We start from the raw sequence: 27,580 nt of genomic DNA on the forward strand, positions 1-27,580 counted from the left end.
ACAACCATAAATCGTGCCAACCCTTACGACATTATTCAGAGTTGCACCCGAGTTCCGATACCCAAAACCCTCAGGCCTGTAAATTAAAAAATAAATACAACACATCAATATGCAAGGTAACGGATTAAAAAGACAGAAAAATTAAAATGCTACAAGTTATTTGTGTGTCTGTGTATTGAAAGTCACTCCTGCAGCTGGTCCTACAGCAGCGTAGGGTAGTTTGCGGCACTGGTTGCATATAACTTGCTAGAACTTAGAAAAGCATAGTACTGAATCCCTGAATGGTGTTTGCTGGTTTTGGGTCGGTTTCTCAAGCGCCGTTTAAACTCCAGCTGTTTAACACTGAAGCTGGGACGTGACCGCCAACCAAACACTGGCACGTTGTTGTTGTTGTTGTTGTTTTTGTTGCTGTGGCTGTTAAGTCAACTGTAAACAGCCACTTTGGCAGGAAACCAACCAACCTGTTGGAGGCAGTTTTTAAAATCCACTTGGCTGCTGAAATACTGGTGAGTTTTACACTTTTGGACACAAACTTGGAGATAAAAAAGGGTAATACTGGTGTTTTTCCTTTAGGTTTTTAAAAAAGTTAAGTCTTGTACAGTTGATGAGTCATCTCAAACTTATGGGGAGGAATGAGCGTTTACTCCTTAGAATAATCCCCAAACTCCCCCACACTTTCTACCCCGAAGAAGTCCCTGCGAGTGAGGTAGCGCTGATTGAAGGGCTGCTGATCGTCCCCGACTGTTCCCCCCCCTCAGACAAATGGCGGTTAATTGAAAAACAGCTGGAGCAAAGGGAAGCGATACTGATGTGAATATTGTACTCGGTGCTACAGTGACTGAGAAGATGGCTTTAACTTCCTTCAGGTTTGCTGTGTTGTTGCAATAGTCGTTATTGTACTGAGATGATATCTCAAACCTGACCATCACAGCTGTAGATCATCTGCTCTTTAGTTCTTAAGAGTTTCTGGGTTGTTTGGTGGAAAACTGCTTGTTTGTATTTAGCTAGTTTAACGAAGTGTTTTAGTAAATACAGCGTGAATACCAGAATACTTGGGGAACATTTTATCACTCTAATCTAATGTTTAGCTCAGTTATAGACTAGATGTTTGCTTTGACTTGCCTCACAAATGATCATTGATTTAACTCGTCTGCTATTCGAGCACTACAGTACAGCAAAGAAAGCGTGATTGTGCGTTGCTTTGAATGTGAAATGGTTTGGCAGAAAGAAGCTTCTTCATGTTTTTCTTTTAGTATTTTCCAAAACGCACCATTTGATCTGAAAGCGCTAGATTTTAAACTGCGTCTTGTGAAACCGTCCCAAAGCTTGAGGAGAGACTGCAGGTCTGCCGGCACCAGTGTTCAACGTCCCTCAGAAGAAAGAAAAGACTCAAAAAAATGTCATTGCGTCACTACAATGACAGATACATCCGTTTTGCCTGACATCTACAAGAGTAAAACTAGTGTGGATACGTAGAAATGGCACCAGGATGAAAGAGAGAGTCCTCGTCTCCACTCGTCTCGCTGCAGCTAGCCGTGCGGTCGCGTCATATGAGGGACATAAAGCTGCACCGTGGTGTCAGTTTATCGGTTTTAATTGTGAAAACGGTGTTTAAACCAAGACATGCCGTCTATCCAGCTAGATGTCCGGAGGTAGAAAGGACCGGGCAGTTGTTTAAATGTTGTTTAGGCAACATTTGACTTGAAATACTTGCAGTATTTGGGAGTTGTTTTCGTCTTTAATCCTTTTACAGTGTGTTTTCAGTTTTCAGTAGGATCTAATAAACAGCTGTAGAGGGATTGACAAGGTTCGACCAGTACAATGTACCAGTCTGAGATTAAATTTGATCTGGTCTTAATAAAGCCTGTGGAGACGATGTTTTTGAGCATGACAGCACGGCTAAACCGAGTCTAGAGAGAGAGGGAGGAAAGCGTAAGTATCAGCAAGAGGAGGAGGAGGAAGAGGATGCGAGTAGGTGGTGAGTAGCAAAGTTTCCTGAGGTGTATCAAAGGAGAGCAGAAACTCTTGATAGTAATAAAACAAAAACAAAAAAAAAAGGATGCGTGTGTGCAATCAGATCAAAAGCAAGCTGGCTCAGCTAAATACAGGTATAAATCCAGATGAGGGCTGGGTACCCCTGCACTTCATGTGATACCTCTCCTAAAACAAACGCACGGGACGCTCGGTTAATATTAATAGATAGAATCAGACCACACATGACTGCTCCAAATGAAAAGAGCCAGACGAAGAGGCTCCAAGAGTTTGATACCAAATATCAAAGGTATCATTAGTACCCAGCGCTAATCCAGAGATATAAATACATATTCTCTATATCCAGAGCTCACTCGTCAGCGATAGATATTAGGACTCCGTTGACAGTTGACACGGCAAACCAAAAAACGGCAACTTCATCGTGGGGGGGGTTCTCTCTCTTTTTTCATCATCATCATCAGAATAAAATCTCAAAGAGAAAAGAAATAAACAAAAGTGAATATTCAGTCACAAATCAAAGTGGAGCAACACTAAAGATGATAGAGAACGGGGAGGATCACTGTCGTCTCCAGTGTGTACGGCCATGTGTACAGAGGCTTTGCTGACTACATTACCCATGAGCGTCGTGGATGTCATGAAGAGTCAAGGGAGAGTGTGAGCTATGACTGTGAACAGGGAGACTAATTTAAACTGTGTCCATCTGAACTGAGGTATACCTGGTTGAAGGAGGTTTATGGTTTTCTTTTAATCGTCGTAATGCTTGAGAATGGACCCCCCCCTCCCCCTTCCCCCTTTAAAATAAGCTTGATTACCAAGTTGTCTGGGTCCATAATACACTATGTACAGCAGCATTACACTATAAACATTCAGAAGCCGTTGCTTATTGGCAGAACGATAGTCGTTTCTTCAGAAAAACGCACACGAGAAAAACAGCAAATGCATCGAGAGCCAGGTGCTCCTCTTTTTTTTCTTTTTTGTTTTACACTAAAATGCACCGAGAGTTCTGTGACATTTCTCTGCCAGATCTTCTCTCTCTGTAGAAAACCGAGCAGAACAGGTCGCCCTCCTATGTATGTGTGTGTGTGTGTGTGTGTGTGTGTGTGTAAAAACAATACATGATGAAAGTGTTTGTCGAGTGTCGGCGTCCCAGCATGTCACTCGGTGACGTCGTCGTGTTATCCTGAATCGTTTGCTCGGGACGAGAGAGTGTCGACCGTTAAAATCCTCCGGCGCACACATATCAAAATGGATATCAACGGATGTGGGGGGGGGGGGGGGGCGCACGGTGTTTCCTGAACGCGAGTAGCGGCCCGCACTTAAAGAAAAAAAAGAAGACAAAACCGGAAATTGGAAAGAAAAACACACTACGCCAACCAACCAGGGCCGGCTGCTCGTGTTGATCCGCGTTTCTGCTGGCGGTCGATCGGCCCGATCATAAGCTGGACTCCTTGGGCTGGAGGTCCACGTTGGTCACCATCGTGACGACGGTGACGATCTCCTCGGGGCCGATGGCGGGGGCCTGGCGCTGCATTTGTCCGATGCGCTCCTCGACGCAGCCGGCGGACAGGCGGGCCTCGGCCTCGTGGTCCCAGCAGTCCTCGATGGTTTCACAAAGCATGGCCAGACCCTGAGAGAAGAGCGGCAGGTTGAACGGGACGTCTCGGAACAAAAGAACCAGATTACATTTCACCGCAAAGTCTCTTCTAAGCCTTCAACACAAATCTAATACATCGAATTATTCTACTACACATTTAGGATATTTTCAAATATCAAGTTCTCGTCGCTCACCGCGTGTTTCTGCCAGCAGTCTCTCAGAATAGGCCTCAGTTTCTTATGAACGACAACCTCCTGCATGTCCTCCAGAGACGGATGCTGACCCACCTCCTCCTCAAACGGGAGCATGTACTCATCCACCGGGCCTGTTGACAAACGCATTTAAAAACACAATTCAAACTAATCTGAAGTAACGCAACGCGCGTCACAACATTGCGTTGCATCGGGACTCACCGTCGGCGGCGGTGCATCGCGACACGAGCTCCCAGAGGACGAGGCCGAAGGCGTACATGTCGATACGCAGGAAGGAGTCGCGTTGGAAGTTGATGGCGCCCTCCAGGACTTCAGGAGCCATGTAGCGCCGCGTCCCCACCTGAGGGTCCAAACGGGACAGGTCAAGAGGTGAAAGGTCAGCCTCGGGACACAGACGATTAACAGAAGATCAAGTGGAAAGTCATGACACAGCTCACAGATGTGCTGAGATGAGCGAAAAGTGATGCTCGTCGTTGCTTAGCTGGCAGATGCATCAAACTGTGTGACACACAGGGATCTGTGAGCTGACCCCTGTGTGTCACACACAGCTAACCACACTACCCAGACGTGGACGAGGTGTCCGTACCTGTCCATGTGTGTCTCCTGCCGATTTTCCCGCCTCAAACTGCAGGGCAAGGCCAAAGTCAGCTATGCAGGCTGTCAGGTTACTCTTCAACAGCAAGTTCTTACTCTTAATGTCCCTAAGACACAACAAGGACAACACATTTAGTGTGGAGCCAGTCGACACGATGCAAACGTTCTGATAAAGAGCCTTTATGGATCGAACTGAAACCTGTGAGCGATGGAGGGCTTGTGTCCGTCCTTGTGTCCCGGGATGTCTTCATGGAGGTAGGCCAGGCCGCGGGCCGCCGTCTGAGTGATGTGGCAGAGCTCGTTCCACGACACCACGTTGGCCTTCAGGAAGTCCGTCATCGAGCCCTGGAGACAGAGCCGTCATTTTATACATTATAGAATATATTCAAGTATTTGTTTTCCTAGAAATGTGGGTGTTGTGGTGTTTATTCTTTAATCTCTATCTATTGTTTGCAAAGCACGCAGGCTCTTTAATTTCCATAGTTATTTGTGCTATTTTACTTTTTATAAACCGTTTCAAAGAGTATTTTTAGATACTGATCACATTTGAAGACATGCATTTATGATAAATACTGAAGTAGAACTGCATGGCTAAGACTTCAGCAGTGATATTCCAGCTGCGTCTGCTTCATTCCTTATCCTCTACACATCTTTGTTCTTACATAATGAATGTCAATATGATACAAGGTCACTTCCGGCAAGGCCAGAGACAGATGTAGTAGCAGGAGTGACCACTAGAGGGCAGGCAGCGCCAACAGATGGAGACAGTAAATCAGTTGTTCCTGCTGTTGGATAAATGTTCATACCTGGGTTTATTCAGCATTTTTACATTTCTGTCACATTGTTACAAAGAAAGACATCATCCCTGGCACCTATTAATAAGAATGCATGGTCCAAGACATGAATATTTTAATTACAGGGAGTTTTTTAGGGGCCTGTGTCCTTTCAAGCAAGTCGCTGCATGCTACGGATACTGAAACCTCAACACCATGAAGCTGCTTAAATGCACCAGACATCAAGGCATAAATCAGCTGTCAAGGAGAGTGAACTCTGCAATCACTGCTCCAGCTGTGCTACACAAGCGAAGGTTCAGCCCCGACTGACGTGGCCAACATTTTAACACCTGCTCTGAAAAAAAACTGGCAGGAAGGAAAAGCTCTTTGTAGGTTAGAGTTTAAGTTATGTATCCCCTAAAGACTTTCAAAATAATTACAGCGCACTCTTGGCAAGGCACGAGTCGTATGACCTTTCCTAAAAAACTCCTTTAAAACTAGTTTATTCAACGTTATTTCTACTCGGAGAGCTTCTACAAGTCAGAGCACCGTCAGAGCCGCTGCAGGGTTAAGTGGCTCACTAAAGAGGTGTATTGTTGGGTTGAAGCCCCGCCGCCACACCCACAACCTTTACATTTTCAACCTTAATTCAAACAGAGAAAACGGGAAAACTCAAGCAAGCGAGAATCACTCTCCACTTTGTCGGTAATGACCCTCAGAACACAGAGGCACTTAAAGCCCCCGACGCTGCAGGGACTGTGGTTGAGAGGGCGAGCGAAGCACCGAGTCCACCTCCTCCGGATAAACACGGCTTAGGAAAAGCTACGTGCGCTGTGTTTATTTGTTGTCTTACTATGTCAATGTGTCTGAATTTGACAAATAACCGCCAGTTCAGTTGTGGAAACTCGAGTACTTATTTGGACTCGTTCATTTCAGTCTTAGTGTCGGTTACACACCAGATTGAATTATTTTGGATGCACCACTAACAGCTTTCATGTGTTCGCCCTCCTCACTGTTGTTGCAGCAGATCTTTCCCCCTCTAATGTCCGTCAGTGTAGAGGTAACGCTAGCTTAGCTTAGCTAGGCGTGTCTATTTTGTACTTTTCTCTCGGTGGATAAGCTCTTGTGACCTTTTTAGGGGAAATAAAAGCCAGATTTTGTAAATTTATGTAAACGGGCAATTAAATTGATCGAAATAATGGAGTTACAGTAGAAAAGAGGCAGCTTGTATTGCTTTGCTGTGAAACCGCATCACAAAATTCAATGCAGCATTTTATGCACTGCCATTTCTCCCCCCTGTGCTTGTTAAAAGTCTCTGTTCAGCTCCAACCTGAGCATTTCTTATAAAACAAAAAGAAGATGACTCAATAAAATAAAAGCATGTGTGCCGGACGGCGTACCTTTTCGTGGTAGGCGGTGATGAGCCACAGCTCCAGGTCCAGGTTGTTGTTCCTCTTCTCCGCACCGAGAAAGTGGAGGATGTTGTCGTGCTTCATGCCGCTCACGCTGAAGATCTCGTACTCGTTCTGCCACGACAGCTTGTCCTGGACAAGAGCAGAGAGACGACGCAGAGGTTATGTCTGTCATCAAGACACCTCATCAGACCGTAGTTTCCTCCATGTTTTTGTGTCCAAAGACCCTTTTCTCACCGGACAAAAACCCCACTAACGCACGGCGTTTGTCTTTAGCGGTAAAGGTTATAATCGGGACAAATGACTCTGCAGTAGTCGCAGGTGTTTATCAGCGGCAGTGATGGAAACACGCTCGTTTACGTCATCAGTCTGCAAGAGTTTGACACTTTCAGCCTCTCTTATGTCGCGATGCCTCATTGCCTTTTACCTCTTACATCAGCTACACATTCCACAGTTTAATACCTGAATGGGGAAGATCTTCACAGCCACGAAGTCGTTCAGCAGCTGGGCCTTCCACACACACCCGAAGCGCCCCCTGGCTTTCATCTCGATCAGCTGCAGCGGTTTGTGTCCCAAAATGGGGGACGGGGGTGAGGGCCCGGGATCCTGTGGAGAGAGGGCAGAGGACAGGGTTATTCTTCAGTCCTTCTTCTTCTTTTGCATTGAAATAGCTTGGGCTCCCACTGAAGGGGACCTGCAGAGTCACATCTCACGACTTACACACTTACTTTAATGCGACGATGCTCTCTTATAATGTTTTGCTAGCATGCTGCTTTTAGCCTCTTTATGTTGTGGAGCCTTCTTTGTTTGCTTTATGTATTGCATGGGTCTGTTTGCTTTATTTGATTGTTAAAGCAGAGTCTGGTTTAGGACGTGCTGTGTGTTTGAGTTCAGCATCATCATCATTGCTGTGACGTTTTGTTTGGCAGCGAGGGAACAGCATATTAAATATGGGTTTGGATTCATTCATTTTAAATTCAATTGAACCCCTCGAGGCCGCATTTGCTCGAGTTTACAGAAGCGGGATTGTAACTGGAAAGGTGCCAGTTTGAATCAAATCAGTCGCAGAGGAAAAGTCGGTCGTTGTGGATCTAAAACCTCGACTACAACCGAGCAGAGCGCACAGAGCTCAGACTGGAACATGAAGGAACATGAAGCGGGACGATCAGAATGAACAATACATTTTTTTGGGTAAAAAAAAACAAAAGAAACCCTGGCAGGTCAAACCTCATGCGTGTGCGCCGTGTGTTCATGAAAGCGAGGAAGCCAAGTGTTCCAAATGTAAAGTAGGTTAAACACAGCTGGTGATCGGGATTAAGCTGATCACTTTCACGTGACGGAGAGAGAGGGAGAGGGAGAGAGAGTGAGAGAGAGAGGGAGGGAGAGAGAGGTTAAAAAGAAGCATGCAGTGAGGGAGTCACATTTCCAAAGGATAAAAGGTGGAGGAGAAAGACGAGCACATGACTGATGGCCTTTGATGAAACCAGATATGCTTCTGTAAAATCTCGACTTTACCTCCATGCCTCTGTATCGCTGTTGTCAGCCCCCTCCTCCCCTCTCCTCCCCTCTCCTCCCCTCTCCTCCCCTCCCACCAACAGCGCCGATGTTCATGTTCTTACTTGAACTGGAGGCTTACAAGGTGCTTGATAAGCTGGAGCAAGTTTCAAGACCCCGAGGCCCACAGGATCCGTTCAAGCACCGCGGTATCAAAAGCGCTCGTCAATCCCGGTTTTCTAAACTTCACATAAAATGCCCCCCTTCTGGGTTAAAAGGTTTGCCACCGATACACAGATTAAATATACATAATGCGTTCTCTTTGGCTGTGAGGAATGAAAAAAAGGGAACATTACTGCCCCCACCCTTTCTTAAAGACAAACACACGTCTTTTTTAACCGCCTGTCCTGACAGGATTATTGAGGCAGCGGAAGCAAACTGTACGTCACTGAGAAGCCTTTATGGGATGGATTTTTATCCGTTTGGAAATGTTCTCCTGGTCCTGAACTTTGTGGCTTCAAGGTCACACAAAAGAAGGAACTCCTGTTGGACAGAATAGAGATACGAGTGTCTTAGATGCAGTTTCATCCAGTGTCATCTGTTATTGAGTGGAGGTTGTTCACATAGTAACAGTGTTTAGGTGGAGCAGTGTGTGTGTGTGTGTCTTCCACTAGCTTCCTGGCAGAGCAGAGGGAACCGCCATGTTTACTTGAATCCTTCTCCCCTCTAACAGAGAGCTGTGAGGCAGACCTGCTGTCTCTACGCGCCGCTTCCTCTCTGAACGCCGGGGAGAGTTACCCACGACGGGGGCAGGACCAGGATCCCCCTGCTGTGAATGTGGCCCGTTACTGTTCGACGTGCAGAAGCATCCCCGGATGCTTAGCACATTTATTGATCTTTCAGTCTGTAGCGGTTATCATTCCGATCATGAAAACTATGATGTTATCCAAGGACGCAATTTGTCTGCGTCGCCCAAACAATTTCCTGTCTGTTTTTGTGCTCAGTAATTAAAGCATTTCAAATTCATAGATGCTGGCACAATGACAGCCATCGGTGCGTCTGACCAAGACAAATTCCTGAGCATTCATTGTGCTCTGTGAAATATGCGATGCCGACTCTGATCATGATACGCATGAGAAGAAATGATCCCAGGAGGCCTGTGGCGTGCTCGACATACCAGTGTATGCACACAGAGAACAAGCCGTCGCTACGTCTGAAGATATAAGAGCAGAGCGGATTCCCGCACAGCGACAACGCCGGGCGACAGAGATGTAGATGTGATTGATCCTCACTACCAGCAGTGCGTCGTGTTACAGTGAAACTCATCAACATGTCGACAACTTCCCGGCATTCGAGATGATCCCGATGATGAGAAACTAACTTTTCTTTCTTTGCGCCTACATTGTTTCTAGAAACTCTTTGTCTGGTCTTCCGGGCTTCGTCCTGACGAGGCGGCCCGGCCCGGCCCGGCCCCCCCCGGCACCCCCCCCCCCCGGGAGTCACCGGATCCCTTGTCCGATCGCAGGGCGCCGTGGCCTCGAGCGGGGGCGCATTACACTTAGTCAGCAGACCACAGGAAGCAGGAAAACAGAATCTGCTGCTTCACGCCGTTCTTCCCAACCCTCAACCGTCTCCCATGGCCTAATCGGATTACACCTTCATCTACTGCATCAGAACGGGTCCTTTAGGTCTGCTTTGGCTTCAGAGATGAAGTAGAGTCAAAATGCTAAGTTTGATTTAGAGACAGACGTTGAATGGGCAGATATTCTGGCCTCCAAAACTCACATCTTATCTCATCTTGTTGTGGATACGGCCATAAAACCGTCGTTGACGTGACCTTAAAGAGAGCTAACCTGGAAGGCTGGACTGACAATAAGCCGAGGTCTAAACTCTGTCAGAGACTTTTGGTATTCAGCTGCCTTCTCGGTTTTTAAATGAGAACTTTCGGTGATGTCTGCAGCCATCCTTCTACTCAAATTTGAGCCAAAGCACATTTGCAGAAGGCTCATGCTCCTCTTGTACTTAAGTCATTTACACACTCCGACTTGAAATATGTTCCAGGTAAGTGGCAATGCTCCTACTTATGCAAAATGTGTCTGCACTCCTCCTCAGTCTGCAATAAGATGGAAAAGCTTGAAACAGCGCTGCTGTGTGTCTGTGCATGGGAGACGTGGTGAGCCATAGGTCCAGCAGATACCGCTCTGGAAACTGGGTCACATCAGGCACAGTGCGTTACGTCAGCATCACAGGTGGACATTCATACAGAAATAAAAGGGGGGCTGCATTCGGAGCCACGTGGGCCACTTTTCCACCATGCACAATGCATTTTCAGCAGGGAAAAGAAAAGACATCCATCCATGCAATAAACCCAGGCAGAAAACAACAGAAATGTGCTACGAACCGAGTAAACAAGACGCTGTCGGAAAAAGCAAAGAGAAGAACAAAATGGTAGTCTGGGATCGAGGTGGAGAATTCATACCAAGCTCTGAACCCAAAAAGAGGGAAGGGGGGGGGGGGGGGATCAAATGTTTTCAACTTCAATTGAACTGCTCTTACCTCCACCATAATGTGAAAGGCGTGCTTGTTGAAAAAGAACATAAGAAGCAAACAGAGAGATTATTTCCTGTCGGTTAGAGGATGAAGTGGAGGCAGATAATAGAGATGACGGCTCGCCTCTGAACAACCTTCTGCTCTCCAGACCAGGACTTCTTTAAGGCACCGGGGCTGTGGTGGTCCTGATGCAAGATTTTATGGGAACTTCAAATGATGCTCTCAAGCAGAGCAAGTGGAAGTGGATTGATAAGATGAGTGAGTCAAATAAATGCATTAAAAGGTACCAAGAGAAAATCATGTAAGAGACAGAAATGTTGGGTTAAGAGAGTGAATGAAAAGATTAACACGGAGCTCCGGTTGAACAAACTCAGACATAAAAAGATGTCCTTCTGGGTAACGGTTTGCCTATTCTTCAAAGCTCACTTTAAGAAATATAAAATATGTCCGCACGTAGCAGAAGAGGCTCCGAGCTCACACTTTAAAGCAAAGTGTTTTGTCCAAATTAAATGAAAAAAACAGGGACTATGTGATGTGCTATTGGCCCATTTTGGTCAAGAACAAAAACCTTTTATGAGACGAATGTTCGGTGAAGAAAAGCTCATTTACGTCTCTCACGGAGGAGAAGTCAAGCAAACACGTGTGGTAAAATAAGAAGCGCTGAAGAAAGCCTAAATCTCAACTGTCACAGCATTTCAGGAGTCCTTCTGGAAAGCTGCACCCAGACAAACAAGACGCAAGTAGCTCCACAACAAAGCAATTGATGAGATTTTGGTCAGAATCGATCTGCGAGATGGATAGAGATAAGAAAACCGGGTCCAGGTGGAGGCCAGACTTGTGTTTAAGTGCTCCGGGCCTCTCCCGTGTGAAAGCTGTGGGTCTGCGTACTCAGACACAATCAATTCCAGTTTGCCTCCACTTCGCACTGTGGTGTGAATAATGGAGGCTTGGTGGCAAATATGCAGTTTGCGAAGTACCACGAGCACAATGACATAATGACGGGAGGCGATTAAGTTACTTAGCCGCACAGCATGCTCCGCATCGCACACTGGAGTCAATCTTTTGAAGGGCCGTCGGGTCCAAAACGCAAGAAAATCAAACAAGTACAGCTCTCTGCACCGGGTTGGTTTCCTTCCTTTGTTTCCTCGGCGCCGTGATAATGAACCCATTAAAGATCATTAAGTGGGAACAATTACTTTTGCATCATGAAGACTGCATGTTTCATTACGTCGCAAAGAAAACAGTGGCTATGAACTCCCTCAGCTGACCAGATTGAATGCACGAGACAAATATATATATATTTTGTTGTGGTCATTAATATGAAAAACAACTGGAGAAGGACACGGCTTTGCTCAAAAGCAGAAGTCAGCATTGTGCATGTGTGACATCTCTGTGCTGGGATCAGACTGCAGCTGCTTGTTCGTGACACAATCACACTCCGACTCCTTTTAATTAGAGATTTAGATTAAATCAGCACAGTGTGAAGCGGAGCGCTGGCAGTTTAAAAAAAAAAAAAAAAGAAGCAGCACGTGGATGTTGGGAAAACGCCTGCGATGAACGACTGTCACGGCTTCCGCTTAAAAATATGACTGCGGGCAATTTGTGAGCGTCACATTAAAAATACATGAGTGCGTATAGAGCACACAGCACAGCACAGGAGCAGGCATGATGAAGCAGAAATGACTAAATCTATGGAACAGCTTCTGCTTTTCAAGTTTCACTGATAAAACATAAGACGTCTTATTCAGATTCAATCAATCGCGTTTGACACAATCGATGGCAAAAAGCCGTTCACCATTTGTGAGGTGCCTTCGGACGGCGCTTGCATAGAGAGTATATTATACATATAGACTTTTTACTCTCAGGTGGGAGAATTGCTCGAAGCTGTCGTCGATGACTTTGCAAGTCTGAGCTGTTTGAGTGATCGTCGTAGTCGCCGCAGCCCGCGGTGCATCACAAAGAGGAGAAGATAGAAGTAAATCCCCCTCCCGCCGCATCCATCGCTCTGCTCTCCATCTTCTGCTTAAATCAGTCACAAAACAAGCAGCTGATGCCGGAACAACTGAACGTCTGATCAGATAGTGATTGCGAATATATCTGCGCTTGTTTTAGCCTCCTTGGAGTAGCAGGCGGGTGGGGTTTACCGCATCACCTCCTCCCAGAAAAAAGCACCCGAGCTGACGTTTACACACGTTCTTGAACGAGTGACCTCCTTTCCTCCTGCCGTCCTTGTGCACCTACTCATGCATGCGTTAAATACTTCTGCACACGCGATTATACACATCCGGCATGACTTCCTTTGTTCCAGCCTGGCTGTTTGATTTCACTTTCCTCCTCCTGTGATATTATGAATATTTTAGCTGCATCATCATTAGTTATCTGCTCCACTCTCCGTTGCTCGTATTTTCTTTAATGTTGTTTATTTATTCATTTATCTGTTTCCAGGTAGGATGATTCATAAGCCTCTTAGCGCTGTTGTTTTTCCAATGCGCATTAGCATTTGATTGTATTGTGTCACTGTCTTTTTATCTCTTCCCTGCTCTGGCACTGTGCAAATACAATAACTAAGTTGAAAGAATCGCATGTCTCTCCTCCCTCCCTCCCCTGCAGGAACCACCCACCCACCACCACCGCCCCCATCCTCCGAGGCAGAGCTGCAAGCGTCTCTGTGTTTAGTTTTGTTTGCCTATATAAAGCCTCATCAATAATGCAGAGGCCCCTGACTCCTCTTCCATACGGTGGAAGCTCTGCATGGGTTTTCATTTTCCCCTGCTGCTGAGCAGCACAGAATACAGCTCCGCCGCCGTCGGGTTAAAACCGCCTCGAAGGCATGAAAAAAAAAGAGAGGATCAGGAATCTGGAGCCTCACTCTCAGTCCTACAAGAATGGAGATGTTTAAAAAGTTTGCAAAAAGGTGATGAAACTGGCCAAATCAAGTGAAGACATGAAAGCGATCGGACGTGTAGATATGAGGGTTCTTCCAACTAAGCAGCCGTGGAAAAAGCCTGATGGCAAGTTAGGAACAGGGAAAGAAAAGAGTCAAAAGTCTGTTTTAATCTTGTGCGATTAAAAGCCTGACACGACATGAACCATCCCAACTACAGCCCGCTGCATTGAAAGTCTTGAAAGTAAAGTTTGTTCAGTGAAGGAAGAAACTGAAAAAGCAATTATCGTAAACGTGAACTGTCCACACAGTGCGTCTGTTCTGGCCAAGGCTGCTACGGCCCGCTGAGAACTAGATCGGTGCTAAAGGTGAAGGTTGGTACAGCGTCAAACAGTACAAGCAGCAGAATGAGACAATTTCTGCAATTCATGTATTATTTTAGATCTTTAACCTGCTTTACAAACGAGCATTATATACATATTCTTGGTTTTTCCTGTTTAGTTCCAAGCTTCTGTGTTTGCACGTACAGCGTGCGTTTCCGAGGAATAAATCATTTGAGGCGCAGAAAGCGATGCGTTTTACATTTCCCCTTTGTTTGCAATTAACAGATGAAGTAGGACGCAATGGCCGCCGTGGCTGAACAGACAAAAAGAGAAACTCTAACTGCATCAGCAGCAACTTCGAAGAAAGAGGACACCACGGTCGCTGCCGCACTGTTTGATTGACAGGCGCCCTCTGGAAACAGTGATGAGCGTTCGGTCAGAGTTTAAGGATCTGTGTGTGGAGCTCCGTCTAGATGTAGGACTTACATGTGTGGGGACGAGGGCCGCCGGGTAGGCCAGTTTGTGATGTCTCCACATCCAGAAGGAGAAGAGGACGACGGCGGCCAGGCCTATGATGGGCACCAGGGAGTACAGCAGAGTGCTGAAGAGCTGGGGCTTCTGGGAAAACGGGTTGGAGGTGGCTGCGGGGAGATAAAGAGAGAAGATGGTAGGAAAGAAGAAGACAAATTAAAAAAGATAGGACTCACAACATTTTGTCTTCATAGCAACAAAAATAAATCTAAAGAAAGATGGCCAGAACAGAGAATAAACAAAGAGGGAGCCTGATTGGCCTGACATTGTGCTACATCATCTCTAAGTGCAGCACCAACTCTGCTCACAGCTTACTGCCACTGTGCTTAGGGATCATATCCATGCACGCACGCACACACACACACTCACACTCACGCAGCAGGATTAGCAAATCTATCTCGTGACATAACGTAATCCGCCTGCCAAAAATAACAGAGCTCTGAACTGCGTCCGACCCCTGCAGGAGTCGCCGGGTGACGCCTGCTGGCTCAGCCCGTCTCTCCCATCACAAGGTGTGACAGTCTGATTCGGCAGTGCTGTCAAAGCGCCGGCGCTCGGACGCCAACCGCCACTGCTGACCTCGGGGGGGGGTCGGCAGTGGCGGACTGATGGGGTTGCACCAGCTGCATCGCGGGGCACTCGGGGCGATTGTCAGAGAGGTTTCTCTCCACAGGGTGTCTGCAGGTTTCAGAGAGTCAAATTTAAAGAAATACGAAAAGACAGACGGGCCTGTTGGACAATTTCGCTGTAACGTGATGAGTGCAAGGACACCACAACCGCCACACTAACTGTTACCAGCACAAGGCAGCGGCATCATTTTGCATTTGAAATAGTCTCACTCTGGTATCCTCTGCAGATCGGCTTTGATACTCCGAGTGAACTCTCAAGTCCCACAGAAAAACACAGCTAATTGTCTCTCATCAGTGTTATCTGTCTGTTCGCATTGTTTTATCTGATTCTGTGTTCACTGCGTTGAGTGACAGCTCTTATGGATTATTGGGATTGATGGTAGGTTCAATGCTTCAGAGCTACTATCAGTTATACCATATTAATTGAAATTAAACTGCATGCAAACACATTAGCAACTATAAAAACATTAATATCAAGATGTCATGCCAGTGGATGACGATGAGAAGCATATATATATATATATATATATATATATATATATATATATGTATATATATATATATATATATATATGGGCTTAACTGCCACGTTTGTACTGGATCGGTTTATCATGAGCTTTAATGATAAGATGCATTCTTTTAAATTACAACATTTAGTTAATTTTTCCTCAGATTCCACTTTGTGGAGTCTTCAAAGTAGAAGCTTGGGCGTTGTGTAAATGATTTGCGATGGTAAGATACAGATAGTGTGTGTGTGTGTGTGTGTGTGTGTGTGTGTGCAGGCTGGCTTGTACGTACTGTAGGCGGTTGAATGGTGCGGGTCGCTCTGTGGGCTCGCTTCAGGGACGTACAGGAACCTTTCGTTGCACATGTTGCCTTCACAGCAGCAGAAGAAAACGTCGGGGCCCTCCTTCTTCTCCACACACTCGGTGCTGCAGAGGACATGGAGGTGGAAATTAAAAACAAGGACATCACCAATCTCTCCTCTCTGCTCACTGCAAAGGACAAGGAAGCAATTTATTTTATGTGAGTGCGAGTGAGTGAGTGCACACTCGGGCGCAGAACAAACCATCGTCTGCATGTGCACGCACACACTTCTCAATGCACTCACTGCAGAAGACGCTTTCTAAAAAGCATCGACGCGCACAAACACACTAGGAACATACGCGCACTTTCACACAAACACACACTTCCTCTCTGCTGCAGAAGACATGAAAGAAAAACATTTATAAAATATAACTCCTACACACGCCAATACACACACACACTAACAATCACACACACACCCTCTTTCACACTCACACAGTCATCAGATAAAAGCCAAAGGAAGTGGCAGCCGCCCTCGACTTGCTCTGGACTCTCCAGGGAGGCGAGGCGGCGCCGTCTGAGCAGAGGTACCCAAACTGTGCGGGCTGCAGAATCTACAGCAACTTTATCGCCCGGGAATCAAAGGAAAACACAAGCAGAACTGGCTCAATGCAGCATCTAGTGCCAGGCTCATGTTCTAGCAAGGAAGAAACTATAATAGCACCGACTATTAATATCGGTTTACTGCTGGAGATGAACACAGCAACTTCCAATTTCCTCTGCCTGGTAATTAAAAATGCAGCCAGTCAACAAAAAGAGTGCTTTCACAGTGGAGCCCCCTTCATGATGGGCTGGCTTCAAACCACTCGTACTTTTAAAAAGGTGTAGGATCAGAGTTTTAAAGTATTATTTTCTGGATACCTGTCGTAGCAGTTGACGTCGTCCAGCCAGCAGCCCTGCCTCACGACCTCCACGGTACCGGAGATGTTCTTCCACGTGGCGAAGCAGTGCCGCCGCTTCTCTTTATCGCCGTAGCACGGCTCGATGCCGCTGCGGTTGGTGCGCTCCTTTTCCCAGCTGGAGTTGTAGTAGGCGCACTCTTGCGTCTCCGAGCGTCCCAGGATGGCACCTGCAACCGGACGAAGAGGGCATTCTTTAACTTTAACATTCACGCATTGCTTTTCCTGGAGGTTAAAAGTATCTCCTATCTCCTATCAAACATGTGGATTTAGGAGCCACTGTGGCTGGGAGATAAAAAAAGGTTATTTCTTTCCTGTCACTGATAAAAAAGACCAATTTAGTTTTGTATCAATAACTGGAATGACATTTCTTTACAGCCTCAAAGTATGTGAAGTCATCAAACATTTAGTTCTAATAAAATACTTTTTTTATCAGAGTTCTCAAGTGCTTCAGAGTCAATACATCACTGAGAAACGGATGGACCGTAAAAAGTGCCGCGGTATGACGGAGAAAATGAGGTTATAGAGGAACACAAAGGGAACGCAGAGAAACCAAGATTCACAAACACAACTGACGTGAGCCAATTGACTTCCCCTCCCCGCCAAAATAAAGGAGACGCAGGCGTCAGGTTTTGGCAAACCGATATCCAGGGAAAAATACTGCATGACAGCTTGTCAGTTTAGCGCTGCCGCCGCCGCCGCCGCCTCTCATCACCTGTCAGAGAGTCAGTCCGGTTCAGACTGCTGACAAGACCGAAGACAGTCAGCCTCCGCCAGACGCTTCAGACACAGGAAACCAGAGCTGCTTCCTACGTATCATTTTGTTCGTGCTCCCAAAGGTGCAATCAGTAGGTTTTTACTGCTCTAAGACATCAACGTTAACTCTCAGTCATCCGGATGCAATGAGCAACGAGAAGCTGTGTGTTACCATCAAGGTGATATCTTTTTCTTTTTCCTTAATGCTGAAAATCACACACAGAATGTCTGATTCATGTGACTGGTACATGATAATCTATTCCATGTCCTGTAATGTGTTTAGAGGAAACCTCCTGTGCAGAGATACCAGAGCTGTTAGCATAACTGTTTGGCTTACAGATTCCTTAATTACGTATTTATTTATACCGGTTTTATTCATTTTATATATTTAGTCTTCCAGCCAGCGAGAAGTTGCACTCTGATGTTTGTGCAGGACGTATAAAGAATAATGCTTCAATTGATACGATCATTACCCTTATTGTCCTCTGGCCGTGTGCGTCGCAGAGGAGAAGTGTCCCGCCGGCCCTGACCGGGTCTCCAGCCACAGCACGCTCAAGAAATTAGGGCTAAGCTTCCCTCATGGAGGTTACCTTTAGGAAGATGATCCATCTTTCATTTAAAATGGCTGCTGAAGTAAAGCCGGTTAATGCGAGCACGGGGCCCTTGGAGCAGGTCTCTTTTCACCGACATTAACAGCTGCAACCGGTAGAGAGCGGCTACTTCACTGGCAGGCGAGGTCACTGACGGCACTTTCTCTCGTCAAATCAGTTTCCCATGAAGCCCCCAAACTATTTCACAGCAACAGGTGCAACTGTGAGCTGTTGCGTGTGTGCGATTGAGAAGCAAATTAGAGAGAAGAGAGAAACAGTCTGTGCCCAAGCAAGCATACAGTAAGCTCCACAAAAGGTATATTATATCTTCTGACACGCACACATAACTGCACAACGACATCATTTGAAGTGTGGTTCGTGTTAACTTCCTCTTTGAAAATGCCTTTAATGCAAACAAATCACTAAAACTGACGGCACGACATCGCTGCTTGAGCTCTGCAAGAATCAAGTCAAGGAAAAAGGGAAAGTGAGCCTTTAGATGTCCCATCATGCCTCTGGGGTGTTAGGGTTTGATGCTTTCCTTAGAAAGACACCCGTCCTCACATAACCTGATGTGATACGGCTGCACCACGATGCTACGACGTTGTCTACAACATCTCTGGCTGTGTTTTGGTACGTTCTGCCACTCCACCAGCCCCTCAGCAGTATGAGAGTCCATCGCATGGCGCCTGCTTTCTCCTCTTCCTGCCTCGCTCCCTCCACGGGCACTCGTGGGAGCTGAAAGCGATAATCATGGAGAGGTATGCAGAGGTAAGGCGGAAGGTTAGCTCATTAGCCACTTCTGGTGAAACCGCATTAGCCATGCTAGCGCTGATCCCCGTGGAGGCGCTTGGCATACGCATTTCCATTTTACTCGGGAAGGAGAAGCCTGACTTCCTGTATGGAGTGTGCAGTACACAGACAAATAAACCCATCTCTTAAACCTACAGGAACCTTCTGACTTGTTAGCATGAAATCCTCACATCTGATCTTGATCTGAGAGGAAGGTTTGCTCTTTATGTGAGATGTTTCGGATATCTAAATTCAATTTAAATGTAAATTGGCAGTAAACTGAGCTTTTTTCTAAATAGGACATTACTCAATTTTTAAAAAAAGGACCAAAAGCAGGTCTTCCAGGTATTCCACTGTGCGAGAGGGAGCTGTGAGCCATGTGAACTGCAAATACAGTGCTCCGTTTGTAAATGCAGCCGTTAAGAGCTCAAATCAATCACGTCTCTGCACCGAGGTGACGGTACAGGACGGCTGCTTGTATAGCGCCCGTGTGCCAAAGGTGGGCAAGAGCTGCCCGGCGTGCATGGCGGATATGAAGGATATAAAGCAGAGAAATCAATCTTCTGACTAAGTCGCAGCTCAGAGTTCACTAAAGCGGATAATGTCAGCGAGTGCAGAGCCTACGCGAACCATTGTGCAAGGACACACAATAGGGCTTTCCACCCACAAGCACAGATCCAGGCAATAAAGAGAGAAGCCTCTTTGTCTCAGAACCATATTTCACATATAGAAATGTCAGACATGAGTGGCACAGGCTCACTCCCGTCGGTCCTAATAAGGACGGTTGGAGAGAAAGCTCAGGAGGAGAGAACGCAGCGTTAGGCGATGCCTTTAATGGAAAAGCTCCTTTTCTTGTAACGTACATTTCATTCACTACGCACTCAGCGGAAAATGTCAGCGTCTAAATGAAGAGAAACAACAAAAGGATGGAAAAGTAAGGGCTAAAAGCTACTTATTCTTAATCACCATGTCTAGTTAATTGAAGATAATATGGGCTGGCTCATGCAGGGTAAGTGGGCAAAGAAAAAACCCTCTATTTAAACTTCATATGGAAGAGCTGCATCATTGTGGGGCCACTTCGGAGAAAACATAAACCAGCGGTTGTGTGATGTGTGGACTCGTCGCCTCCTGTCCTTTACTTCATCAAGATACACAACAGTACAATCGCTGTTCCCCTTCTACACGACTTCCTTTCTTTCTCGTGCAGACAAACTACCACGTAGCGCGTTCTCTCTTCCAGTCACAGAGAGATTTATCAAGGTTAACCACGACCTACTTTAGTTGTGGACGTTTTCAGCAAACCGTCTAAACACCGACCCACTTCTCGATCCACTGGGGCTTTTTTTTTTAAAACTGCTTCTCACCCCTCGTTAGCCGGCTGCTCTGAAAATTCTCTCTGACATTTAAAATGTTTACATTTTGCCCATTTAGCGGATGCTCCTTTCCACGGTGATTAATGCTCCCAGTCCCCTTCAGACGTACAAGATATTCCTGCAACCACAGAACAATCCGATGAGGCAATTAGACCCGACGTTTTTAAAAAAGGACAATTAGACTACAAACAGGGGATGTGATTCAGAGAGAGAGAGAGAGAGCAACACGACGATGGGAAAGATTGTGAACTTGGCAGCGCTGCTGCGACTGGAGATTACTGATTATCTGCTGCCGGCTCTGAAAAATTCAATCTTTTGTATGGCGGCCAAGAGGTCACGTTAGGTGGAGGCAATTCAGAGATGCAGCGGGCGATGCTTCCCTCTCTTGATAGCGAGCTGCACTGTGATGGACCTGAAGGCTGACAAGTAAGACAACATGCTGCCCGAGTTCACCCCCAGCTTCAAAAAACCAGATCAGCGAAAGCGATTGAAAAAGGTCCACGAGATGAAAAGCCACGGAACATATACACAGGCTGCCGGAGTCATTAAACCTGTACCCAGTTTATTTCCTTCTTCTTCCAGCCGCATGGGAAGTCAGCTCACCAAAGATTCATTAAAATAAAGAAAAACAACACAGGTGTGTTTATTATCGGGCCATGATTACCTCACAGTGTGACATTTCAGACTGAAAGACCGTCCATCGGGCATGTTTAGCCAGACAACTAATATCTCATTTCCTCCGTGCGACTGCTCTCTGCTCTGCAGCCTCATAATGAAAAGGTGTTTTTGGCGGGCCGGGCCATGCAGCGACGTAGGTAAACAACTCATTCATCAGGCTTTGTGTGTGTGTGTGTGTGTGTGTGTGTCTCAGGAGCAGGGATGGAATTTGTTCTCAGGATCAACTTATCACCTGCGTCCAGGCAGAGTTGAAACAGATCTGAGGTGATGTATGGATGTCCGGGGGCGTTGCTTTGTGTGGGAATGTGTGCTTTTTGAAATCGTGGTGGAGAAAGGAGTCAGGCTGAGGTCAGGGGTCAGAGTGACGGCCTCTTGGATTTCCAGTAATACTTGTTGTTCCTCCCAATGCACGCTGACACTCCTCCCCCACATAACTGACTCAAGACTCCAGTAAATACAGCTTTAGCATGCGCCAATAACCGCGTACATTCAGCAGGAATCGCATGGGGAAGATATGCGGGGAGGGGTTGTAACATTGGACTGGCCTCCCGATGGCACATCGACCGAAGCCTAAACAGAAACGCACCACACAACGTGCCTCGAGGGCTGTTTTTACAGCATTCATAGCTGCTCCATGATTATTAAAAATGATTAGAGGAGATGTGAGTACAGATGCGTCCAGAGACGAGTTTTGTTCTTTGGATGAAATTATGTATTTAAGTGGAAAATGTGGCCGAGCTGTATAATTGTGTAAGAGTCTAGTCTGAGTGTGGAGACGGGTCATTTCACAGAGGAGCCTGCTTCTCTCTGGAGCGCTACATTAACGCTTAATCAGACGGTGTCGTGACATGGCAGCGGTGGTCGGGTTGGCTTGGGTGAGCTGGTCACAAAGACTGCAGTCTTTCCATGGAGGGACGGGAGGGGGACGGGGGACGGGGGGGGCATTAAAAACCACAGCACTCAGCAACTGAATCCAATCCCTTTAATCCCCGCTGGTATGCCCGAGCGACAAACGCCCATTGGTCTCCGCCTCAATTAGCGCCGACGGGGCCGGTTGCCGGACGGGTCAGGAGAGCGACCGAGTCCCTCGCCGTGAATCCACGACTGTACCGTTTGCACACGCCCCCCCACTGCATTCCTTACATTCCTTACAGGACGAGGCAATTTAAAAAGCCCTCGTTATCTCTCTCGCTGGGTACCGTAGAAGGATCTGCAGCCCCCCTTACCCACAATCCCCTCTGTGCTTGTGCTGTTTGGATTTATTTGAAGGGTGCGTTAAGTGCCACTTGGGCTTAAAGCTGAACCGTGTATTGAGTCTACAGTGATATTGTAATATCACAAAGCCTGCAGCCTTTTCTTTTTTAAATAAAACAAGCAATCAATAAGTGAAGAAAGGAGAAGAGGAGATCGGTCCTTTGTGAATCCAGTTCAGTTCAGGAAAGAGATTTCCCATAATCCTCTGCTGTAAAGCTATTCAGTGGGCTTCAAGCACCCATCACAAGACTCAGCACACTGACAATAAAACCTTTAAAAACATTCACTTTGCAAATACCATGAGGGTGAGGGTAACCAAAGACATGACACCGGGGAGAAGGTCTTGAGAACCCTCACGTGGTCCTCGAGACACGTCGTCCGCCGCTCAATGACATCACCGTTTGCACCCGCCGGCTTCACAGAGACGGACCGATAAACGCCGACAGTCAGTAAATCCCTCTTTCGTCAGACGACCTCACTGACTCCGGCCTCGTCTTTATATTTAGTGTGAACTAATGACACACGCTGGTCACGAGGCGCCGCACCGCCAAAATAAAACACACCACACTTGTGTATTTTTAATTGGGATTATATGACAGGTGCTAGGATGCAGAGAATAACCCTGATGTAGTTGGGTTTGTCAATACCATCGATGATCCCCTGATTTACGAGCTTGTTCTTCTTTCAATTCTTGTGTTCAAATGTGTTATTTGAGTTGATTACAGGACAGTAAACGTGGAACCAGAGACCTGTTGGTGTTTGCAGCTCGCTCCATGCTTCCTCAATGACATTTGAGGTTCATCAGATAGTAACACAAAGCGACAGCGACAACAACGTCCGGATAACAACGCCACAATATCAGGAGCAACCAGTGTTCCAGAGACACCATTACCCTTTAGTGGTTCTGGTGATAAGGGGTTAGAGCAACCTTCACGACAGTGAGGAATCTTGGCAAGAGACGGACGAGGACGAAGAGGAGGCGGAGGAGGAGGAGGAAGGAGGGAGCGTAAAGCGAGCGAAGACCCTTGAGAGAGTCTGAAACAAGAGCATGATGAATGTACAGCTCGCAGTTTTTAATCAAGGATCAAAGCCGTCTGAGCAGCCAGGCTGTCTAGACTGAAACGCTCCCGAGCACATAAAGGCAACATCTGCAGGACGCATTAATTACATTAAAGGACCGACACGTCGAGCAGTCTGGACTAAGATGAAATAGTCCTGTATGTATGAATGCTTTTATCCAAAAAAAAAAAGCTATTAAAGTAAATCTATATCTCAAGTTAATCACCAGATATCTCAAAGAATACCTGATGTTTTCTTCCAACCTTGGACTCGCCATCTTCCCCGTCGTTTGTTTTAATTTGACTCAGTAATGGCTACGGGGGCAATTCATCGACTCCACATTATTCAGGTGCGCTCGGCCTGCATTTAAATGTTTAGGCTTTTAGCTGATGCTCTTATATCCGCCGTGACTCACAGGTGAGGTTTGAGCCGCCGGGCCGGCGAGTGACTGGAGCGGATGTCAGAACGCGTGACCCGTTGGTTCCCCACCCGTCTCCTGCGACCAAGTATGAAGGACGTTTCATGGTCTTCCTCTCACTACTGAACCTCACTACCATGATACGCGGAGCACGTTGAAACAAATCGCTGCAGCTGAAGAAAATCCCCCTCAACAGCAATTACGGTGTTTTGATGATTCTTAATTGGAGTGAAAGTTTAGTCATCTGTGTGGTAAGTGTGTCTTAAGAGGCCGCAGGCCTGTGAAGCCCGTTAATACATCGCTGTAGCATTTTAAAAAGGTTTAAAAGTCACGTGACTAGACGTCCGTTTATGTCCCAATGTAGTTGAGCGACCAGAGAAGCGTCGCCAACACGTAAGCAAACAGAGAAACGGTGACCGGAGCTGAACTTTCCAAAGGTCGCCTGCACCGTTTCATTTAGTTCCATTAACGTCCGTCTCGTGCAAAATAATGGAGATTAACGTGACTGCAGTTGATCAAAATGTACAAGTTCAGCACAGCCTCTGTTTGCACAGAAAGCGTTGGCTCACAGCACGCTCCAAAGTCCTTTTTTTGGAGACTATTATTGACTTAAACAGTGTGTGCGTGTAAATAAACACACATCGACACAAAGTTCTTCTTCACACACGTGGACAACATCCATGTTGCTTGTGGCGTGCACAGCGCACTAAACACCTGGCCGCAGTCTAAGTTTAGGGTCATAACTCCCCTGTGCAGATCTCCATTTTGCTTTTTACGACGGTGGAGCACAGGATGATACACGGGTCTGGAAGGACGCAGTCGGACTAGTTGGGCCCGATGGGAAATCCAGGCTACATCTGGCCTTAACAAATACACCTGTGCTTTTGGAGCCTAATGCATAATGCAAGAGAACATATTAGAAATAGATATGAAGGGGAGGGTAGGCAGCGTCTGACCGCTCCAGGAAACACCCAAAACACTGCAGCAGGAGGGCGGTTAGTCACAGTCCAACAGGGTTCAACGTACCGACACGATTCAAACCGCGTGTGCATTAAATAACCAGTTTATATGTAATTCAGGCCACATTTCCTACTGGTTTTACACTTATAATTCATTGCATGCAGGAGGAAAAGGTCTCTTTGTGTTATTTTTCTTCTCAAGACCAACGGGAACCGAACGCAGAGTCGGGTGTGTTGTTTCGTGGCGATGTAACCGTACACTGGTGTGCAGGAGGATCGATGTCGGCGTGAAACTGCTGCAGTGAACACAGAGAGGAGGGCACGAGACACCGGCCTCAGTGGTGGACGCATGTAAACAGACTAACCCAATCACCGCGAAGACACGTTGCACGGTAAATATTCAGCAATTTGCAGTTCACACCAGATCCACGTCTCCTTTTCCAGCACATGACCCGGGTTCAACATGCGCCCCTTTGGAAGTAAAAAGTCTCTTTCCAGTTTTTAAACCCAGCCCGGAGGAACACAACAAGCCCATTTACTATCCTGTCACACAGACAACCTTGACCCGCCATGTGTTACAGCAGCATTTACACATGCCAGCACGGATCACAACACCGGGCAGCTGCTGGATGCAACCTTAAACCGGGTCAGACTCTCCACATCTCGGCCTGTTTCTGTGCACGCAGACACGCTCCACTCCTAAAAAGACAAGAAACCTTCACATTTAAGAGGCCGAACGCAGCAACAGTTAATCGATCACAACTGTTAATCTGCATCTGGTGGCGCCTTGAACTGTGCAAACTCAACTTGGATTATTATTCCCATTCATTGAGCCACTTCACACGGTAATGAGCGAGCGGAGTGATCGTCTGCTGCACCGCGCAATAAAGACAGCACCTGGTTTACAACGCTTACCAATCCAGACCATCACCGTACTCCGGCAGCCTTTTAATTCCCGCTCAAAGACACCCGAGGGCTCGCTGTAAAAAGGACAATTCCACTGCGACTTACTTTACCTTTTCTGCTCCTTAAGCCTTAAGTGGAGCTGCTTTCATTTTGGTAAACTGGATGTTTTAGAAGCGAGGTCGTTCCGTGCATTTTACGTCGAAGGAATTCAGAAAAACTGTTGCACACACGAGCAATTAATAGGCAATACAAATCTAAATTCTGGTGGAGAGATATGCCTCAAGGTTTCTTTTACATGTGAATGTTTCAACTCGTACAATCTGTGTTTTTAGCTTCTGCTTCCTGTCAATCATAAGCCAACAGATCCAGAAAAGTGTTGCAGCCAATTTAAGTAGAAGTTAAAACGCACAGGTTTACTACTCGTCACCCTGATGCAGGTATTGTGACACTTCTCAGTTTCCCGCTTGCATTTAGACTTTGCTGACCCAGAAGAGGAACCCTGCCCGGCCCTCCACGTCACCGCTCTGGTGTTATGTGAGGATACACCGGCTCATCTGGGGAAGAGGGGGGTGGGGGGGGGCACTCCAGCAACATTAAACCCAAAACTTTCAACACAACAAGCATCAAACTCATGCCGTGTTTTTCACAGATTGCACTGCAGAGCAGATCACACTAGAAGGCGCCTGCGTGCATGAGAAGAAGTACTGGTGCGTCGTCCCTTTTGCAGCTTATTAGCACCTCACTGACCCCGCTGACATTCATTATGCATCCACTCTGGGGAAATGAGGACACGTAAAGAATGTTCTCCAGCGTGACGCCTGGAAATTGCTCTGCTGCGAAGAGGTTTGACAAGTTCTAATAAACATTGCAATACCTGAATGCACCGTTAAAACACCATATTGTCTATGTTGTGATGATCCCCAGTTTGTACTGGTACGTCCCACAAGGACCCCCCCTTGTGGTCCCCATGCCCCATGTTGGACCCCCCACTGGGATCTGCACAATGCATCTGCAACGTGGATGCAAAGGAAGGGCAGGGACACTGAGATCAGGTTGCATTGCATTCTGCACAGATAACAAGAAGCAATGCGTTGCTCTGTGCAGAGGAAACAATCAGCATCCCCCCCCCCCCCCCCCCCCCCCCCCCCCCACACACACACACACACACACACACACACACACACCCACCTGAAGAGCACGAGATGAGGAAAACGGCGAAGGCCAGTTTGGTGGCGTCTCCCATTTTCCATCCGAATGTGATCCTCTGACTAAAAAGAGAATAAAAACAACAACAATCTCACATTCAAGAGTCAGATTAAATGTCTTGCTGCTCCAGAGAGCACTGTCTCTGCAAAAAGGACATCTTTAAAAATCCAAAATATATCCAGGTGATGCAAGCCTTTAGTCCCCCCCCACCCCAAAAAGAAAACACAGAAGGGAGGAAGAGGAGGAGGTGAAGGTTGGAGGTATTTCCAGGTTTACAGGCGAGCAATGGAGGGCGACTTGTTGGCCATGGAGCCGCGGCCGTCATGTACTTGCCATGTCTGCAGCATTGTTACAGTTCACCTGTTATTGTCGGAGCAGCGGAGCGGAGAGCCGAGCCACAGCCGCGCAGGGCTAACATCCATCGGACTGGAAATCAAGCGCACTCCGCTCTCCCAAAAAACTTCTCCGTCGCATCGCTTTCTTTAAAAAGCGTCGAAACGTTTTTTTAAAATAAAATGTTGCATTTCAGATGTCGTGCAAAAAAAACAAGGATGTTCAAAGCGTGTTTTTGTTGTTGTTATAATCCGTTTGGGAGCCTCAGTCCGGCGGCCACAACCGGGAGCTCCGTCCGCTCCAACGGTTACGCGTTCGCCCTCTCCAAAGTGGGCCAAACAACCTTCTCCCCCGCCGTAGAAATCACTTGGAAGGAACAAGTGGAAACGCTATCTTATGTTAGCAATAACCCGTAAAGCTGCCGTTAATCCGTGGAGCTAATGCGGCTATCGAGTTTTAGGACGAGGTGCTTTTCCTCCACAAGTCCGTCTCCTCCTCGCCT

The 27,580-nt window shown here is 46.8% G+C and overlaps 1 protein-coding gene across 1 annotated transcript; it reads right to left on the reverse strand.

Moving 5' to 3' along the window:
- On the reverse strand, window positions 1-27,580 carry LOC306715377 (activin receptor type-2A-like). Its single transcript, XM_079185726.1, has 12 exons — window positions 27,106-27,580; window positions 26,728-26,807; window positions 16,717-16,924; window positions 15,787-15,920; window positions 14,315-14,469; window positions 7,040-7,183; window positions 6,566-6,709; window positions 4,592-4,737; window positions 4,385-4,499; window positions 4,000-4,138; window positions 3,781-3,911; window positions 1-3,619 (listed from the first exon to the last, which is right to left on the reverse strand). The coding sequence occupies exons 1-12, from the start codon at window positions 27,165-27,167 to the stop codon at window positions 3,425-3,427; spliced, it is 1,653 nt and encodes a 550-aa protein (XP_079041852.1). The 5' UTR covers window positions 27,168-27,580; the 3' UTR covers window positions 1-3,424.

This window comes from Pholis gunnellus (assembly GCF_910591455.1).
Source record: "Pholis gunnellus genome assembly, chromosome: 24".
NCBI lineage: Eukaryota > Metazoa > Chordata > Actinopteri > Perciformes > Pholidae > Pholis > Pholis gunnellus.